Source organism: Ahaetulla prasina, chromosome 2, assembly GCF_028640845.1.
Source record: "Ahaetulla prasina isolate Xishuangbanna chromosome 2, ASM2864084v1, whole genome shotgun sequence".
Classification (NCBI taxonomy): Eukaryota; Metazoa; Chordata; class Lepidosauria; order Squamata; family Colubridae; genus Ahaetulla; species Ahaetulla prasina.
In genome coordinates this window covers 165,628,272-165,649,370 of record NC_080540.1, presented here as the reverse complement: position 1 = coordinate 165,649,370, position 21,099 = coordinate 165,628,272, and the positions used below count along the sequence as shown (strand labels likewise).

The following is a 21,099-nucleotide window of genomic DNA, read 5'->3' as shown; positions in this document are numbered from 1 at the left end:
ATATATTGTAAAGCATCTTGCAGTTCATACAAGGAGGCTGTGAGGACCTGCACTGATTTTTGAAGCAAAAAAAGCATAACATGAAATTTGTATTCATTTCAAATAAGCTTGGAGAATGCAGAGGGATGCAATTAAGAGTGGCTTCAGCTCTTTGACATTAAGATCATTAACACCTGGTTTTTCAATGATGTGCAGATATCCCATTACATTTTAATTAAAACAACAACAAAAACAACAGAGTTGGAAGGCACCTTGGAGGTCTTGTAGTCCAACCCCCTGCCCAGGCAGGAAACCCTACACCACTTCAGACAAGTGGTTATCCAACATCTTCTTAAAAATTTCCAGTGTTGGAGCATTCACAACTTCTGGAGGCAAGTTGTTCCACTTATTAATTGTTCTAACTGTCAGGAAATTTCTCCTTAGTTCTAAGTTGCTTCTCTCCTTGATTAGTTTATTTTTATTTTTATTTATTTATTTTGTCACAACATCATATAAAAGTAAGTAAATTTATGAGTAAATATTAGGAGGTATAAGCATCTATATATATATAGGAAGAAGAAAAGAAAAAACAATAGGACAGGAACGGTAGACACATTTGTGCACTTATGCACGCCCCTTATGGTCCTCTTAGGAATGGGGTGAGGTTAATAATGGAAAGTTTTTGGTTAAAGCTTTTAGGATTATGGAAAGAGACCACAGAGTCAGGTAAAGTATTCCAAGCACTGATGATTCTGTTACAGAAGTCATATTTTCTGCAATCTAGATTAAAGCGGTTAACATTAAGTTTAAATCTGTTGGTTGCTCTTGTATTATTGCAGTTAAAGCTGAAGTAGTCTTTGACAGGAAGGACATTACAATAGATAATTCTATGAGTTAAACTTAGGTCTTGTCGAAGGCGACGGAGTTCCAAGTTTTCTAAGGCTAGGATTTCAAGTCTGGTGAGATAAGGTATTTTAGTTTCCATCCATTGCTATTTTTCTACCCTCAGGTGCTTTGGAGAATAGTTTGACTCCCTCTTCTTTGTGGCAGCCCCTGAGATATTGGAACACTGCTATCATGTCTCCCCTACTCCTTCTTTTCATTAAACTAGACATACCCAGTTCCTGCAACCGTTCTTCATATGTTTTAGCCGCCAGTCCCCTAATCATCTAGAATAGAATAGAATAGAATAGAATTTTTATTGGCCAAGTGTGATAGGACACACAAGGAATTTGTCTTGGTGCATATGCTCAATTGTTGCTCATTTTGTGACTGTTTATATTCAAATAATGTTTTTTTTAGGTGACAAGATTTTTTAGTGATTGATTTGTATAATTTTAACCCTGGCTATGAAGAATGCACATTTACTGTTTAGAGTTGAATACAAGTGGAGCATTCTATAATCCTGAAAAATAAATAAATCTCCCTCAAATTAAATGCTGAAGAAGTATCATGGGCAGTAGTGGGTTCCACTTACCTTCGCTACTGGTTTGGAACTGTGCGTGCGCGTGTGTGCTTGCTTCGCTCGTGCATGGTGCTTCTGCGCATGCACAGAGCATCCGTGATGTCCAGGTGGGTGGGCAGAGCCTCCCGGCGCCACCACTACCAGTTCGCCCAAACTAGGACGAACCAGTAGGAACCCACCACTGATTATTGGGTCTGTTTCCAAATGACTGGATCCCAATTCCTAACAGCTCTTTTAAGTACTCTAAATTTTCAATGTGGTCGCCAGTTCAAATCTGATTCAGAGACAAAAGAAAAACCCTACCATCCTTACTACAAAGCATAAAAGGATATTTCCAGACTTTCAAGATTATGTAATTCATACTTATTTCATTTGTTGGTCTTCAAATGGTGACAGATCATTGGCCCGCTTTCTGCTGTCCATTCTCTTGATAAGCATGAGAGCGACTGGTGCAGCACCTTTTTTTGAAGCTGGACAGGATTGGGCTTGATCAGTGTGTATGGTAAGGCTAGCCAAAAACCCCATGCATGCAGCAATGAATCCTATTATTGAAGGAAAATAGGATAAATAAATAAACCAACAATATAGAAGGTTTCTTTGGGAAGGAAAAAATAAAATTTAAGAATAAAAGAAAGGCCATTTCCCATCTTTAAGATTTTGGTTACCACCTTCAAAGCGCTCCATGGCTTAGGGCCCGGGTACTTACGGGACCGCCTGCTGCTACCTCATGCTTCCCACTGACCCGTACGCTCACACAGAGAGGGTCTTCTCAGGGTGCCATCCGCCAAACAATGTCGGCTGGCGGCCCCCAGGGGTAGGGCCTTCTCTGTGGGAGCTCCTATGCTCTGGAACGAACTTCCCCCTGGATTGCGTCAATTGCCTGATCTTCGGACCTTTCGCCGTGAGCTGAAAACACATCTATTTATTCAAGTGGGACTGGCTTAATATTTTTAAATAATTTTAAATTTTTTAACCGGGGTTTTATTATTTTAGGGTTGTAATTTTAAATTTTAAATTTTTAATTGGCCATTTTCTAATATACTCGGTTTTAAATTGTTGTTTTAATTGTATATGTCTTATGTTTTTTAGCTTCTGGCTGTACACCGCCCTGAGTCCCTAGGGAGAAGGGCGGTATAAAAATTTAATAAATAAATAAATAAATAAATAAATCTTACTACCTCAGGTATTTCAACTGGACTTTCTACATGCAACACATATACTGCAGCCTTGAATGAGGATCTTGTCCTTGGTGAGAATGTATAGAATACCATAGAGTACACTTTCATAACTAGTGGAAGGACTTACAGGTTATGGAGTATAACTTATTTGGGCAGTCTTGAGTCCATTTACTTGAATGTTTTGCCTTGGTGCTTTACATTTGTGATAGTGCGCTCATTGTCCCTGTCTTTTTCTTGCAGACCCGTACTCTGTTGCAGGCAGCGATGGCAGCATCTCTGCCTCAGTGGCCTCAATCCAGCCACAGGCATCTAGCAGCTCGGCTCCCAGTTCCCCTGCTTCCCGCCACTCAGTTAGCACCCTCAAGAAATGGCTTACCAACCCCGTGCGCAAGCTAAGTGGTGGTGGGCTACCTCGGGGAGAGCGCCCACTCAGGAAAACAGAAGGCCGGACAAGGCGCCATGGACGCCAGGAGGATCGCAAAAGTATTGACCTAGGCCTCCTCAGCCAACCAGAGGAACCCTTCGCTGTTCCACAGGAGTCAATCAGCACAGTAAGAGCAAAGAAATGCATGCATGTGCAAACAAAAGCTATTTTGTTCAGTCCCTCACTGCAAGGCAGGATTAGGCAACCACCAGCCCTGATAGACTAGTCCATTGAATTTAGGCTAGCTTCTTGCAATCCAGATGTCCGTGGCTGAGGATTCCCTAAGTTAAGGTCCACAGGTACGTACGGTACCCAAATTGGGGGATGTAGATCTAGATTACGAGGCACAGAACAAATAGTTTGCTTCAGCAAACAAGACAAGACATATGCTGTTGAAGAACACCAGCATCATTGGGCATGTGATACTATGAATCAGAAACATCTGATCACCTATCGCCCGTCAAAGTGGATTAGAAAGAGTCAACCTTAAAAATAGCATTGGAAGATTGTCCTTTTTCATTTGTCGGTATGATAGCATGAGTTATTCTGATTTGTCTTGTAATCTTTTTTTTTTTAATATGGAGCTAGTTTCCTAGATGCACCTTGATGCTTTTGTTTTTTAAACTTCACACTTGATTTACAGAAAGGCTTTGATTAAGTATGTTAATTTTGCTGGTAGAACAAACTGGCAGCTGGGTAGAGCATGGCCAGAGATTTTGGGTGCTAAAACTGTGTAATGATGTGAGCAATAGTGCTGTTATCTAAAGGAAATTTAAAAGAGGAGGATTGGAAAGTTCTGTATATTCGCTTATAAACCTGGGTGTGAAGTTATTTGATACCCTTCCCTTATAATTTCAGGATGGCAATACTCATCTCCCAGACCTTTCCTTGCTCTCCAACCTGCTAGAAGGAGATGGCTTAAAAACACCCAACCAGGTGGGTTGTGAAGGTGGGGAGAGGCAGGAAGAAAGATGTCTTTTATTAGATGTTATTCAATGCACACCTTGGTGGATGCTTGTTATATTTAAGCAGACTTTAAAGAAGAATCAACCACTTTTGTGAAGCGGTGAACACATTTGGAAATTTAAGATCGAGACACTATAAAATATCTTCTTATTCCTGGAAGCAAATTTGGGAGGGTTTGTTTCATCAACACTCAGGATACTTTGCTTGTTTGCTTGTTTAAATGTATATAGAAATATAAATTTGTGTACTTTTTATCTTTTCTTTGGGAAGATACATACAGTTCCCACAACATTAGGATATAGGCTAGAAATCCCCAAAATTGCACTCATGTCTACTAAGTTGCCTACCTTGGTTCAGAAAAATACTTTGACATTGAAGTTAAATATTTGCAGCTCATGCAGTTAGTGTTGCATGAAATGAGATTAGCTGCAGCCAAAGGCAGGCAAAGAATAGGAATGACTGGACAATCTTGTGATGACTTCTTTAACTGGTCTCAGTTCTGATTTACATCCTATTTTCTCTCCTTTTCTTTTTTTTCCCCTCCTTGAGCCTTTTAAAGAATTATGCCATCTTTGTAGAAACCAATATGTACTTTACTTACAGTTCAGGCAAGACCAATATTCACAAGGAGCTAGGAGAAAAGAAAGTACTCTGTGTAATCATACCAAGAAAGCAATTAAAAAAGAAAGTAAAATAAAAGTGGCAGAAACAGGTTAAAGAAACCTTCCAAAATCTCAAAACCATCTCACTTATTAAGGTGGTAACTGCTAGTAATAACCCTTCCTTGTGCATGTAGGGTTACTTATCTGAATAGTTAGATGGGATAGCTTTATATGAAAGGCCCCCAATTTAATCCTTTGCCTTTCTTAAATACAAGATTTAAGAGAAAAACTGATAGAGCTGTGGAGAGCTACAGCCATTGTGTTTAAGTACTATATGACAATTAGACCAGGTGTATCCAATCTTTTGGCTTGCCTGGGTTGCATTGAGTGAAGAGGAATTGTCTTGGGCCACATATAAAATATATGTTTATATATATATATATATATATATATATATATTTGTTTTCTGAGGTTTTCACGGGTGTTTGTATATAGGTCTTTGGTTGTTCGGGTTTTCTCCCGTGTAAAATTGGAAGTGTCTTGGCGACGTTTCGACAAAGTCTCATTCGTCATCTTCAGGCTTCAGCTTCCTTTGAAAAGTAAGAAACAGCTGCGATCACACATTGCTCCCAGAAGCACGAAGCTGAAGCCTGAAGATGACGAATGAGACTTCGTCGAAACGTCGCCAAGTCACTTCCAATTTTACACGGGAGAAAACCCGAACAACCAAAGACCTATATATATATATATATATATATATATATATATATATATATATATATATATATATATGTGTGTGTGTGTGTGTGTGTGTGTGTGTGTGTGTGTGTGTGTGTGTGCGTGTGTGCGTGTGTGTGTGTTTGTGTGTGTATAAATAAAAATAAAATACATAACAAACTTCCTTCATTTTAAAATATTTTTATTATGATCTTATGGGGCCCATTGCTACCTGTCCAGGGTTCTATGTGTCCCCTAGGCCGGGGTCTCCAACCTTGGCAACTTTAAGACTTGTGGACTTCAACTCCCAGAATTCCTCAGCCAGCTTTGCAGAATTCTGGGAGTTGAAGTCCATAAATCTTAAAGTTGCCAAGGTTGGAGACCCCTGCCATAGGCCATGAGTTGGATATACCTGGTTTAGACCATTGGATTGATTCCACATAAGAAAGGTTCTTATGTTCAGATGAAGCCCACTATTACTCAGAAGTTTATGTACACAAATTTCTGACTACAAGCAGGCTATTAATGCTTTGTTGACCAAAATGTTATTAGCAAATTTCAAGACGTATTTGTAATAGGCATTCATCGATTTATAATAATACCATACAGATTCAAACTTTAAAGGCCATAATAATTAGGTAAGCCGGAAAGAGTTTGATGTTTCCATTCAAATGTTTAACTAAACAAAAATGTTATAGAATGAAAAAGGTTGCACTCAAGAACCAGAGAATTCAACAATACTATCATTGTGAAATTTGGCAGGCATTAGAGAAGGGTCAATGTCTACAATAACATCAGTTTTGGAAATTGATGTAAATCTTATTGAGAAGCAGTGCTTGATTTGCTCACAGATTATATACCTCTTTAACTTTATTAAAACAGATGACCCGATAACCAAATCCAAGTAAATCAATTTTGTTTTCTGCATATAGTGTATATGAAAAACGAGGCATTTAAATTGGAAGGGCTTTTTTGTTATGTTCTTTTTAAAAAAAGAAATGGGTTCTATAACTTTCTTCTCTTTGGCAAAGAATCAGCTACCTGCAAAGCCTCCAGTAACTTGGAGCATTAGCGTATTTTCTTTCCCTTTTTGTTACCGCAAAACCTGGAGCAGCTCATGGCGGGTCAGCAGTTTGCTTTATTTACCTCATAACTTCTAAAATTTCAGAAGTGAAGAGGTTTCAAATTGCTTTTCAGAAGCTGGGAAATCAAAAGGGATGTATGGCCAATGTCAATAGTGTCCACCAGTATCAAAAACAAGTAATCTGTTCCAAAACGGAAAAGTAAACCTGGATTTGTGATTAATATTCCTTCCTGAGTGCCATCAAACTTCTCATATTCTGAATGAGGTTAGAGGAAATGAGACACTACAGTATCTCTTCTTGCTTGAGTAAGACACCAACCTGCCTTTTAACCTATTGCTGTCTATTGCAAATTTTAACATGAAATGGAATCTTTTCTTTTTTCGGCAGGCTCCTGAGCCCTCTCTGCTCCCCATGGATCCCAGAACCCCAGGGTCTCCCTTGGAACCGCTTGTGCAGCCCCCACTCTCTGAGGAGCAGGAAGAGGAGGAGAGGCGTAGTGCCTTAGAAAAGAGTATGTAAGTGATTTTCGTTGGTGCAATAGCTTAAAATCATGTTGGGAGAAAGGGACAAACACGGGGCTAGGTGGAAGGCAAATGTAGCAGACATTGTCCCAAGACCCTTGGAATATTGAAAAGCACAGATTTAATGGAGGTGAAGCAAGAGTTATTTCATAGCTTTTGTACTCGGGGTATATCCCATCAAATCCTAAGTGTTCATTCCAAACGTGCCAGGACGACATGCTATATAGAATCAGTTGCATCAACATTCCTGCCATACTTCAGGAAAAACTGACTGCTCAGATATTTGCAGCACACTCACTTTGTCACATCTTAATCAGCTTGCAAACAAGGTCCTTTCTCTGTGTCATACAAGAGTCTCCTCAACATAGAGAAGGCTTTACTGCAGGGCTCTCCAACCTTGGCAACTTTAAGATTTGTGGACTCCCAGAATTCTGGGAGTTGAAGTCCACAAGCTTTGAAGTTGCCAAGGTTGGAAACCCGTGCTTTACTGTATGTCTGTAAGTGGCACATGTGTGCCGAATAAGATGGGAGGGATGCCATACATAAGAAAAGAGGGAACAGGGCTCACACAATGCATTTCCTTCCCCTTAGACACTGCTGCTTCGTCTTGTCTGCAGGTTTGTTCTCAGGGAGTTGATTGAAACGGAGAAGATGTACGTGGAAGACCTGGGCCAGATTGTGGAGGTGCACACATATACTCTACATCTTAGACACTTAATCCCCTATCCATCAGCGGGTCATCTCCAGATCTTTTGGGATCTTGAGCAAAATATTTTCCCTCTTTCAAAGAGAGTAGTTTGCTTGAGGCTGCCTGTCTTCTTGCTTGACGAGAGCAGAAGAAAATTCATGCTTGATTCTAATCTTCAGTCTGAAGAGCCATTCAAGTAACTATGGACTGACCCAGGGCAACCCTGTGTGATTGTCGCATTGCCATCCTGGGTACACAATGCTCCTTTGTGGTTTGGAAACCTCAGTTTCTTATGAAGAGAAGACTTTCCCCTTCGATTTTTTTTCCTCCTCTAGTCTGTGTCTCGTTTTTGAGATAGGCTAGCCGTGTTCATACCAGGCCGGTAGTATATTAAATTTTGACAAAAGTAAAATCCCAAAGATTCAAATGAGAACTGGTTGCCCAATTTTGGGTACAAAATATATATTGGCTACTGGGGGAAACATAAAACAGGGTGGAATGTAACATCCTGTAGAGAGCACGTTACTTTACAATGTGCTGTTCTGTTGAATGTCTTAATTGTAAATTTTAACATTGAATCAGCTTGTTCATTGTGTTTACTTTGTTTTGAGCCCTATTTATTTATTTCCACCTTCTGTTGCTTGTCTTTCAAACTAGCAACCAGTGGATCCTCTTATGTCTTGACAAGTTGTGTACAAATTGTTTGGCGTTCAAACTCAAGCCCTGATTTTTTAATTCAAAACAACCTGTTTTAACCCTAACTATATGGGGGTCAAATGTGAAACAACCCACTTCATTTAGATTTGGCATTAGAATTCAGAAATAGAAATGTTTGCATATCTCTGCATTTGACTGCTGCAATTGCAGGGCGAGCAACATTTTTATAGTCAAAATTTCATATATTAAAAATCACATTTTTCTGCCAGGCTGGAACTGTTGGCTTCTTTTATATCTCTTTTGAAAATTTGATAAGGTTTTACTTAAAAGCTAAAATATTTGGGCTCGTCCTATTGGAGGCTTGTTTTGGAAGAAATATATTAGAGAAACAGTGCTAATATTAGCCTTTTAGTACTGAATATCAATGATTTTCCATCAGTTTTCAGCAGCAGAATTGGGGAATCATCTAGGCCAGGGGTGTCAAATTCAAGGCATGGCTGTCCTGGAAATTGTAAGGGGCCGGCTCACATAGCTTCGGCCCAGCACACACTATCCTGGTGGGCATGTGTGCGCGTGTGTGCAGGAGGCAGAACCTCCCTTTACAAAAATTCTTCCTTAACAAGTCTTGTCTTATGCGCATTTTTACAATATCAGTTATCTTGAGTTTTTCATCAATGCATCTCAGACAGGCCTGTAATTTACGGGATGTTGTGTTTTTTTTTCCTCTCCCTCAACTCCAATCTCTTTCTCTTAAAAATATTGCTAATATATTGGCTACCTTCCAAGTTCTCTGTTAAGAAGTCTGATATAAGAGATGTTACACATTTGATCCCATGCTTCAGCAGTTCCTCAACTGTTCTTTAAGATCTGTTGGATGAATGCCATGGGCTGCAAAGCCCTGATCCATTTGGGATGGGTGGGAAGTATTTATTTTCAATCAATTCTGATTCAGGACTGGGTATACTTCCAGCAACTTTTAAAGTAAAGACCAATGTACAAAATTTATTTGATTCATTTGCAAATTTCCCTGACTCCTATAATAACTCCTTCTATATTGCTGACATATAATGGTTTCATTGCGCTTCTAACTAATTTCCTGCTTCTTATATTTTTAACTTGTATTAAAGTAATACAAGTTGTTATGTGTTTAATATATTTAACAATTGGTCTTTCATTTTCTGCATTTTAAAAATATTTTGTTAGACACAATTATTTTGCAAAATGTGTGTTCATTTACATCTTTTCTTGAGTTGAGCAGAACCTCCCTTTGTAATAAAATAATGCTTCCTTTTATACTTTACTGACTTTAATTTTCTGTCTGCTTATTGCTGATCTGTCTTTCTCCATTCCTTCTCCCCTTCAACTTGTTACCCATTTTATTTGAGCTTCCTTTACTAAATATCTAAAATGAATTTGTATTTTATTTTAAAGTGTCCTCAGTTCATTACTGCCAATGAGTTATTTCTAGCTGAACTCTCCCATTTTTCCAATAATTCAAAATTTTCAGGTTTATAGTCAAAGCGCTCTATAAGTCATAGAGACCTAGTTTAATGGAAAGGAGAGGATAGTACAGAAATAATCCTTGAATTTTGGTGAATACCAGAAAATGGAAGAAAATGTAGCAACTATAAGTTGTTATCAGTCATAATATTTTCCGACATATTTGAAAAAGAGCACCTGTTTGCTGCCTCTTCTGCAGTTCAACTTCTTTTCTCCAACAAATGAAAGCACTAAAGAGAGAATATAAATCTATCTCAACGTGGCATATTTTGGTTTTAAACTCCAATAAGCTCTTTACTTTGAGATATTGTTAACTAGACTAATGGAAGTTAAAATCCAAGCAAAATATAGAGGCAGGATGCCTATCCTACTATAAAGTATATTACTTTCTAAGTAAGATTTTCTGAGTTTGTAATGCAACTTAGTACACCCTTGGTATTTGTACCATGTTCAAGGTAAACAACTTTATCTTTGGTTTAGTAGGTCAACATGTTGTTAACCATTTTTCCATGTAGACTATCACCCCAAAAAATCTTCTTCTGTGACATATATCATTGAAATAAATTTAAAAATGAGCAGACTTTTTTTTTAAAGGGAATTGGTTAGCTCTGCTCTCATTGAGGAATTTGTGATATGTTTCTGAAAAGCAGAGATTCTCAGGGGTTCCTCAGAACCATATAGTTGCTCTAAATAAGGTATATGCACATGTTCTCCTTTTCTCCCAGTTACCAAGTCAGAGCCCATTATCCCTACTTTCTGTCAGGGCAGGAATTCTGTCTTAATTCCTCCTTCATTCATTCACTCCTTCCATGTTTCAAAGAAGAAACAAAATAGTCCCTCGTCTAGCCTATTCTTCTGATTTTGCAGGGCTATATGGTGACCATGAATACCCGTGGCATCCCTGAGGGTATGAAGGGCAAGGATAAGATAATCTTTGGGAACATCCACCAGATCTATGACTGGCATAAAGAGTGAGTGAACAAACAAACAGTCATTTCTGGATAGCGCATGGCATGTGGTAACAATGGAACTTCCTGTTGAACCAGTGGGCTTAGGTAGAACTTCCCACTAATGAGGCCAAATGGCTATAATGGAAACTGTAGTCCAGTGGCCATATCTGGGGGAAGTCTGGTGTAACTTTGGATTATTTCTTGGCAACTGCTTCAAGGGCTAATATTGACACAGTGATTACCTATCTAGGTGAATGTGGCCAATATGAAATTAGCAAAATAAGGGACAAGGATTTTGATGGGCCACTATCTTATGGTTGAATGGATTACTGATCCTCTTTCCTTTCTTTCCCAAAAGAATCCAGTCCTAAGAAGGACTCATATTTCTTAGCCTCCTTTGAAGAGCACTTTGGTTTGAATCTGTAATATAAAATCCGGGGGCAGGGTGGGTGGGTAAATGGGGGGATGGGATAAGGGCACCAATCTCATGGATACCATATCTGCTCCCTCTCCTCCCCCAACTGCAGTTATTTACTCAAGCAGCTGGAGAAATGTCTGGAGGACCCTGATCTTCTGGCTGAGCTGTTCATAAAGCACGTGAGTCCCCACATTTGGAGCCCTCAAAATAGAAGCTGAATGGTTAAATGACACTTCTGAATCGAGGAGCATAGATTTCTAGTTTCTAAAGACCGAGATAAAACAATTACCCTTTTTATTTGCATTAAAACATTTTCAGAATGGCCATGGTCAGACGCACAGTGCTGACCTAGATGGAGCTTTAGTTTGATTGAATCATTTAATTCCTCCGGAAAGCATGTCCAGTAGCCTCATTAACTCAGGGATTATGCAAGTTTAAGCATAAAAGAGGAAATCCCTTACTCATCTTAAGAAAGCTAGATGCTCTAATGATGATGATACTGATCCCTTTTTCTTATCAAGCATTTGTTAGCCTGACCTACGGCATATTTAATACAAGAGATGTTTCATTGTCTAGGAGTATTGGTAATTGTTGTCCCACAACTGATGATAAGTAGCGGGATAACAGTGCAAATGAAATGAGGTATAGAGTTGCAAAGTGAAACGTTATTTACATGTGGCACAGACTTCACAGACTTTTAAATCTCATAATCCTCAAGCACCATGACCTTTGGCCATTCAGTTGGTGATTATGGGAGTCATCAATTATATGAAGGCTGGGGAAAGAAACATTCCAGGACTAGATGACCTCCAAGGTCTCTTCCAACTCTGTTAACTGTTGCTGAATAAAGGTGGAATTGACTCTACCATGTCAAAGGCTACATCTGCCCTAGTCAATTTCATGCTGTGGAAGAACATTTAATAAAACAATTTCAGTATACAGTGACGAAGCAGTCTGAATGCTATTTATAAATTCAAAAAGCACCTTTGAAAACTAGGAGCATTGCTGCCTGAGAACAGATAGCGTTGTACTTTTTTTTAAAAAAAAGGCTACATTCTAAATAATATCAAACTCCAAAGAGAGGAGTTGCCATGAATCAGTCACACCCTGGCTGAATCTTGTTTTTCACAAAATTATTTTGTTGTTGCCCCAATGAATTACTATGATTAACCCATAGTTCTCCTTTGTAAAAGGAAACTTTGCTAAAATGAGATGTTTTCCTAGCCTACTATTTAACTGAAGTCATTCAACAAAACAAGCTGTTATAATTCAACAAAATTGACTGTAACCATTCAACAAAACAAGGTCTAGTCCCAAATAAATGTGAATGTGTGGTGTGTATATATATATATATATACACACACATAGACAGACAGAATCAGAAAGAAAATACATTTATTTCTTAGTAAGTATCCATATTCAATGGTTACAACTACAAGCTGTGAACTACAAACTATAAAAATTATACATGCCTTTACTTATAATCTGCTAGAGTTGAAGTTAATTCTGAGTTTCCCCAAGCATTATTGGAAGCATTATAGAAACAAATGCTGGCTTAAGCATAGCTAATGATGAAACAATAAAAAATGCCCCAAAGGCAAAAGACAGCATGTGCCATAAAATAAGATTTTCATCAGAACTAGTAACTTGTATAAATTATTCAGGAGGTTTGGACCTGGCTCTCTGTTGTTAAATTGTATCCAAAGTGTTCCACTGAACTGTTTCCCTGTTGTATTCTAGGAGCGCCGTTTGCACATGTATGTTGTTTACTGTCAGAACAAACCCAAATCTGAGCATATTGTTTCTGAGTTTATTGACACTTACTTTGAGGTAAGGGGCTATGTGCCTTGACTGCTGCTTTTTTCTTTCTTCCTGCCCTCAGCCTCTACCACATAACTTGCTTGTGTCTGACTCATCTCCTGCCGGCATAAGGGACCCTTGGTTTTGTGCTGTTGTGTGCCCCTTTCTCAGCCAACGCAGATGAACTCCAGGGTACCTGGCAACCTCTTTTGGTCCTGTCATCTAGCAGCTCCCATCTTGAGGAGAAGCATTTGTATGGAGCCATTGCCACCCAACACACCTGGCCTCTTCTTGCACACTACCACACATTCATCTTCATGTGGGTAGGCAATGATTTGCGAAACCCATGGGAATAACTCCTGGCACCTGTTAGCTGTAATTGAGGTGAGAACTCCCAGTTGAGGGAGATTTTAAAAGCCATGTACCATCAGAGGTTGCCTTTAAATTGGCATAAGGAGTAGATGAGCAGCTGTCGACTGGCCCCAGGCTTCAGAATTGTCTCTTCTCTCAGAAATACCTGTCCTTGAGCTAAGGGTTGGGGAAGAAAGGTCTTTTGAAAGAATGATGAATTCCCTATCCCTGGGGTCCTTCTGCTCCGAGATAAAGAATAATAGACTGCAAATGTTCTTCTATGCCAAGCTCCATTCTAAATATGGAGCCGCTTTGAAGCTGCTTTTAAATGTTAGATTTTTATTTTTTTTTGGTCCCATCTTGCTTTCCCAAATCTCTAATACTCGTCTTTCACTTGCAGGTGTCCTTTTAAAGCATGTCACATTTTGTGTGGTATCTGTACAGCATGCGCATTCAATCTCCCACACGTTTTTTTAACAGACTTGGCTGTACATCGTTTTCTCTTTTTCCAGGAACTGAAGCAGGAACTGGGGCATCGCCTGCAGCTCAATGATTTACTTATCAAGCCCGTACAGCGGATCATGAAATACCAACTGCTGCTCAAGGTGCTGAAGCAGAAAGTGGATTGTTGATCTCCAAAGCTAAGGGCAAAAAGACTAATCTCCAAAGATCTCCAAAGCCAAAGGCAAATCCAGCCAGGAAGGATCGATACACATATTTCCTGCTGATCTTTAAAGAGCAAGCTTCCCATGCCTGTTACTCTCCAGATGGCTGAAACTCCAATTGCCTTAACTCCCTGTTAATAACATGAATGCCCATCTGGAGAATGCCAGGTTGGAGGTGGCCTCTGTAGAATCCAGAGGGGAGCAATTGGTGAAAAAGAGCTGCTAACAACATCTGGGTTTTCTCTAGGGCAGTAGGCCAGTGAAACATCACAAAAGGAGTGGCCTCTCCATCTGGTGGTGTTCTTTCACCCCCTACTGGACGTTATATCTCTATCTAATCCCCCAGAGTGAAAACAATGATTCAGGGCTGAGGGGCAATTCCACCCTGCAGCCTGAAGCCCTTTGTTTCTTCACGTCAGCTTCAGAAATTCTACTCTAGACAAGGGCCACTCCAAGTTTGTTTATTTGTCAAGCATATATAAGATAACAGATATAAGTATAAACATGATTATGAATACATGAAATGGATACACATAAATGGGGACAGTGGGACAGAGACGGTAGGCACGCAGGTGCTCTTACGCACGCCCCTTACAGACCTCTTAGGAATGGGGTGAGGTCAACAGTAGACAATCTAAGGTTAAAGTTTTGAGGGTTTGGGGAAGAAACCAGAGTCTGGTAATGCATTCCAGTATATAATCATCTTCATCATAAGTTCCAATTAGCCTTTTAAAATATTTTTTAAATCCCATCTTTATTATTGTTTTAATAAGTCACCCAAGTCAGCCAACATACCTAATATTCCTTCCTCCTCCTATTTTCCCCACAACAACAACCAGGTGGATTGGGTTGAGAAAGAGTGATTGGCCCAAAGTCGCTTAACCAGCTTTCATGTCTTAAGGTTGGACTCCTGTGAGGAAAATGAATGGTTTAGACATGTAATAAATAAATAAACTCACAGCCTCCTGCTCTGTTGATCGGCTCCTGTGGATACTACTGTGTTGGTGCCTGCCTTTTTCTTTTAGCGATCGATTCCTAATCATTGGTCCTTATGCTTTGCCTCTGCTTCCCCAAATGTTTGCATGCCGTGGATGCCTTCACTTTTCCCTTCTCACATTATTTCCTTCGACACTAATGCAGATCCTTTCAGGGTCCTCCCCTCCCCCCTTTAAGATACTTTTGTAGTTCCAATGATAACAATTGTATCAAAGCAATAGGGAACAGGTTGTTCCCGCCTACATTTCTCCTTAGGGCCATGGAAAGGGGAGCAAGGAAAAACTCTTCATTTAGCTTCACAGAAATAAAATAGCAATGTTCCTACATTGCAATGTAAAGATCGTCAAATTAAATGAAAGGCAGGGAAGGGAAAGGCCAGATGCAGGAATACTATGGAAATGGGTCAGAAAGAAAGGAGAGTCTAGACAGAAAGCTCAAATCATTAAAAGTATCCTCAATCCCTACCTCCATTGAGAGATGTAAAGATGGAATGGAGCACCTGCTTATAGGGATGAGGATGCTTCAGTGATTGTTAGATCAGTTGCAGGATTATTTTATAAAGTAACAATCTGCAACTGCTGACCAGTAAACAACACAATAGCCCAATAGCAGCAAAGGAAGGACCACCCATTGGAGGAGAGGGAGTGTGCCCGGCCCTGGAGCCAATCAGAACTGAGGCTGCTCTTAGAACAAGATGAAAAACTGGAGACCATCTTCTCTGAAGGACCTAAGATGCCTTGAGTTTAAAATGAGCAGCTTTGAATTGAAGATGGAAAACCTGAGTGGGCTGCATTTGGAATGGAATGAGAATGGAGAGAGGACATTCATCCATTCCTGCATTAAGAAAGCAATGAATGGCCTTCACTAGTGATGGGCCAAACAGAAAATATGCACCTGCCCAGTTCAGGCACTAATGGCAACAAATTTGAATTTGTCATCGTCTACATTCTTGACATCAACAGTTTCTTGACCTTTTCCACCATTTTTAATCCTCCTCCTAGATAGTTCTGGTTCTTGCACTTCTGGAAGCCTCACCCATTATTGATGCTGTTGTAGTGTGTCTCTGATGTTGCCTCTCCATTTTCTTCTGGGTCTACCTCGTATTCTTTGGCCTTCTCCTCATTTTGTATATGCTATATTTCCAATTCCCCAGATACTAAGGCCTTTAAAGGATAGCACTCTGATTTTAGTTTCCTTTGGATGAAGAGAACCCTGGAGGCTTTTACGTTTTTGGAATGGTGTGTTATTTACAAAAATACAGGCAACCCAACTTAGAAGGCAGATGAGCAGATATCCATCTAAGCCAGATTCCCATAGAAGAATTATTACAGCATTATTGCCCTCCCTCCTGCTCTGTTGTTCCAACTAAAAACTGCTTTGGGGCCATTTTTCTGTTAGGTGCTGCTGTCAACCCTGTACCTACTCCACTGAGTGATCCTAGAAGCATTAACATTCTTTTTTTCTATTTAGGAGAAAAGTAACTCACAGATTTCCCCAATAGTTCAGTTAAACTGGAAGCCAGCACATAAATTTGTTGAAGCAGGATTTGCTTCTGTTGCCTCTGGTACTGCAATAAACAAACCTAGAAAGGGTAGGGATACAATTCCTCTAAAGGAAGTTACGCAAATTAGAATGTAGAATTCAATTGTGGGCTAGATTCTATGTCGTAATGAGAGCAGTACTATAAAGACAATAAAGTATTTGAGAAAACAAAAAGGCAGTATTTCATGCATGTAAGTTTTCTTCTAATGATTTTACTTCCTGGAGCCTTTTTCATCTTCTAACTCTATCGATATCACTCAGGTTTTTGAGCATAGTGGGTTTAATTGTACACAAGCTTGGAATTAAAAAAAAAACTTTAGAATTTTAATTTCAAATTTTCTCAAGATTAATATGGTTTAATGTGTTACGTCAAGATATACGCAATGTGATGCGTATGATTATGATTTGAAAAATGGCACGCAGATGTAAAAAATATGCTCAATATTATTGCTCCAAATGGTTCTACCTCTGCACAGTTCTTGAACGTACACAAATGTATGTAAAGCTGATTTAAAAGTTAGGAAATTAATCCAGGTATAGATTCCTAATGGGAATGTTGGCCTTTATGCAAACAAAATACACAGTGGTGGGATTTTGTAATGGATCTGATGCTGCCAGCTGCCTTTGAATGGGATACAATTAAGTTTTAAGTTATGACTTTCCTCTTCTACAAGAAGGTTAGAGTTTATGTCACTCTTGCCACATTTGGTGGCCTTCAGATGTGTTGGACTGTAAGCTTTCGTCAGTGGTCATGCTGCGAGAGGATTATGGGTTCAGTAGATCCTGAGTGCGAAACAGAGTTACATTCCCAACATATTTGAAAGGGACACCAAATAGGTATAAGCTGATGTAGGTACCGGTAAGTCATAGAACCATGGTAACTTGGTACTGGTAACAATGATAAATATAAAACAATGGTAAGGGTGGATGGCACTGAATTTAGTCACTCATCATAAACTAGCTTATATTGCTCATTTTCTCCCCCTTATAAAAACACTTATTTTTTCCCTGTCTTCTTTCTCTTGCTGTCTCCAGGATTTCCTGAAGTATTATAGCAAAGCTGGGAAGGACACTGAACAGCTGGAGGTAAGAGTTGAAACCAATGGGAGCTATCATAGACTCACTGTTCCTATGTAATTATCTTGATATTAAGGTAAAGGTTCCCCTCGCACATATCTGCTAGTCGTTCCCGACTCTAGGGGGTGGTGCTCATCTCCATTTCAAAGCTGAAGAGCCAGTGCTGTCCGAAGACGTCTCCGTGGTCATGTGGCTGGCAAATGTGCATGGAACGCTGTTACCTTCCCACCAAAGGTGTTCCCTATTTTTCTAAGGTGTTCCCTATTTTTGCATTTTTTACCTGCTTTCGAATTTCTAGGTTGGCAGAAGCTGGGACAAGTAGCGGGAGCTCATCCCGTTACATGTCACTAGGGATTCGAACTGCCGACCTTTCAATCGACAAGCTCAGCATCTTAGCCACTGAGCCACCGTGTCCCTGATCTTGATATTACACTATTGCTTTTGAATGAAGAATTACAGTCACATGGGTCGATTGGAATATCACGTGGGTTGGTTGGAATATCACCCAGCATTTACAAGATGGACAGTTGTGGGAAGATTGGTAGATGGGGAACCTACCTCCTATGTCAGTTATTGTACATTTGATATGCTGTATCTTCAGATCTCAGGCCAGTAAAGCCTTCTATATGACTAGCAGATCTTATTTTGTGATTCCCCCCCCTCCTCAGTTTACTCTTGCCTTTTTTAGTTTAAGATGTGGAATAAAAGGTTAACAGCTTTATTATAGCTCACTGATAATCCCTGAAATTAATATATCCAGAGGCATCAGGCTTGGCAAATCCAGTACATCTTTTCTAGCTTCATTCTCTACATTTGAATTTCAGAAAGCTGTAGATGTTATGTGCTTTGTTCCCAAACGTTGCAATGACATGATGAATGTGGGACGTCTTCAAGGCTTTGAGGTACATTCTGAGGACCAGTATCTGGTTGGACATTCTTAGCTCTGATTTTTCGGATTAACTGGCTCAGTATGGTAGACAGCATTGAAACGACTCTCTTTTTCCACCCTCCCTGACCCTCTATTGTCACTTCAGTCTTACAGCGATAGGAAGGTTGTACAATCTTCAAGGAAGGATCTTAATTGCTTATTTCTGAAGGATCTCAACTTCAAACTAGATTTACTTGGGAATGTGAGCTTAAAATATAGGATATTACGGGGAAGTGGGGTGGAGCGACATGAGGGCAAGATTTAGAGACTTTTGGCCAGAAGGAAGATTTAAGATAGACTTTTTGAAATGCCTGATGGTGCAGTTGTTGAAACTACCACTTTAACTTTAGTGGCACATGTGAATGCTGTTCCAAGCTACATTTTAGAAAATTGTTGACAAGGAAAGCTACCATTTTGGTGGGAAAGAACCTTTGACATAGAGCAACATTATAAGGATGTGCTAGGCCATACTAATATTAAACTCTTCTACTAGTGTAATTTGATGGCATTTAGACCAAGGGTCTCCAAGCTTGGCAACTTTAAGACATGGACTTCAACTCCCAGAATTCCTCAGCCAGCAAAGCTGGCTGAGGAATTCTGGGAATTGAAGTCCACAAGTCTTAAAGTTGCCAAGCTTGGAGGCCCCTGGTTAAGACAGTTGGATAAATTGCAGCTTACTTTTTTTTTTTGTAGGGGAAGCTGACTTCACAAGGAAAGCTGCTGCAGCAGAACACTTTTTGGGTGATAGAGCAGGCAGGCGGGATCCTGGCTCGGGCTCGTGAGCGTCGCATCTTTCTCTTTGAGCAAATTCTCATCCTAAGTGAGACCCTGGAGCGAAGGCGTGGTCCATATGCTGCCCCAACATATGCCTTTAAGAGCAGCATCAAGGTATTCCAGAGTTAACAGTGGGGAATGGAGATACATTTAAGCATCTGGCACTAACTCATAAGAGTCTTTAGAATGGAAATGTTCCATATCCAAAGTTGGACACCCCATCTTTCTGCAGGGACCTTGTGCCAGTGGTGGGTGTCAAATTTTTTTACTACCAGTTCTGTGGGTGTGGCTTGGTGGGCGTGGCATGGTTTGGTGGGCGTGGCATAAGAATACTGTAAAATCTCCATTCCCTCCCCAATCCAGGGGAAGGTTACTGCAAAATCCCCATTTCCTACCGATCAGCTGGGATTCAGGAAGCAGAGAATAGATGGGGATGGGGCCAATCAGAATTTTTACTACCGGTTCTCCGAACTACTCAAAATTTCTGCTACCAGTTCTCCAGAACTGGTCAGAACCTGCTGAAACTCACCTCTGCCTTGTGCATTTGTATACAGTAATACCACATAGTAAATTTGATATTCTCTTGGATATATGCAGATATCTGGACTAATAACTGCAATTTGAGAATACGTGGGCAACAAAAAAATAAAACCTATGAAGTAAACAGTGCATGGAAAAATAATAATATTCGTTTGATTTCCATGCCTTATGCCAATCAATGAATGTAACTTCTGTTTGCATCAGGATACAATCTTATAACCAGAAAGCCATACAATTTCTGTATGGGCAGAGAAAAAATAGAAAAATGATGCTAAGATTAGAGTTGTAATACAGTACTTTAAACCCTTGCAATATATCATTGTATGGCATGTGTTTTGTTTTATGAATTGGAATAAGCTAAGTCTGAATCTACTCTTAGAAAATAAGGAAAGGCTTGTATTTGCTTGATTGCTGTGTATCTTACTCTCTCTATTTTATTTGTATGATTTTCTTGCTTTTTAACGTTGTTACTTGGGAAAAGACACCATATTCATGTGATCTGGATTATACTTGGGTCAATTTCACTTTTTATCTTTATTAATCAAATGTAAAATCTGTCTCAGTTGCAGTCACAACACTAGATTAATCCACCATCAATTTCTTTTCCAGGTAAGCTGTTTGGGCCTGGAGCCTTGTGTGGATAATGATCCCTGCAAATTTGCACTGATCTCTCGTGGCGCAGAACGGGGCACCATCCGTTATGTACTGCAGGCAGCAACACCGGAAATTGCCCAGGCCTGGGTGACTGACATCAACCTCATCTTGGAGACACAACGTGACTTCCTTAATGGTAGGAGTAAAAACATATCTACCTACCATATTTCCCTGAAAATAAGACCATGTCTTATATTTTTTGAACCCCGAAATAAGTGCTTGGCCTTATTTTCAGGGAGGTCTTATTATTTTGGGGCACATGGAGCAAGATGGGGCTCCTCTTGCCGTTTTACCTGATTTCCAGCTCTGCATTTAAATATTTTCAGGGAGGGCTTATTTTCGGGGGGAAGGCTTATTTTAGCATATGTGCTCAAAAGCCTGATTGGGCTTATTATCGGGGGATGTCGTATTTTTGGGGAAACAGGGTACCAACTTTGGCCATTCAAACCATCCTATCAGAAATTTTAAACTTTGCCTAACCTTCTTCCAGGGCTTCAGTATTTCTTACATCACATTCTCAGCTCATCATGTGGACTGGATAAGACAATTACTATGAAATTTCCATAGTGCATTATAGAAGTATGAGAAACAATAATCCATAGTTAAAAAGAAAATTTTCAAA

General features: G+C 39.7%; 1 protein-coding gene across 11 annotated transcripts in view; it reads left to right on the top strand.

Annotated features, from left to right (window-relative positions):
• Positions 1–21,099, top strand: part of ARHGEF25 (Rho guanine nucleotide exchange factor 25) — a 104,086-nt gene that overhangs the window by 68,165 nt on the left and 14,822 nt on the right. For 7 of the 11 annotated variants that reach the window (XM_058168410.1, XM_058168407.1, XM_058168413.1 and 4 more), the window contains 12 exons: positions 2,863–3,173; positions 3,905–3,982; positions 6,804–6,931; positions 7,555–7,621; positions 10,650–10,753; positions 11,260–11,329; positions 12,891–12,980; positions 13,814–13,906; positions 17,540–17,590; positions 18,406–18,483; positions 19,203–19,397; positions 20,433–20,613. In XM_058168410.1, coding sequence (XP_058024393.1) covers positions 2,863–3,173; positions 3,905–3,982; positions 6,804–6,931; positions 7,555–7,621; positions 10,650–10,753; positions 11,260–11,329; positions 12,891–12,980; positions 13,814–13,906; positions 17,540–17,590; positions 18,406–18,483; positions 19,203–19,397; positions 20,433–20,613 — 1,446 coding nt within the window. Of the gene's footprint in view, positions 1–2,627; positions 2,694–2,862; positions 3,174–3,904; positions 3,983–6,803; positions 6,932–7,554; positions 7,622–10,649; positions 10,754–11,259; positions 11,330–12,890; positions 12,981–13,813; positions 13,907–17,539; positions 17,591–18,405; positions 18,484–19,202; positions 19,398–20,432; positions 20,614–21,099 lie in introns of all 11 variants that reach the window. The other 4 variants (XM_058168409.1, XM_058168419.1, XM_058168408.1 and 1 more) reach the window with 3 other exon arrangements.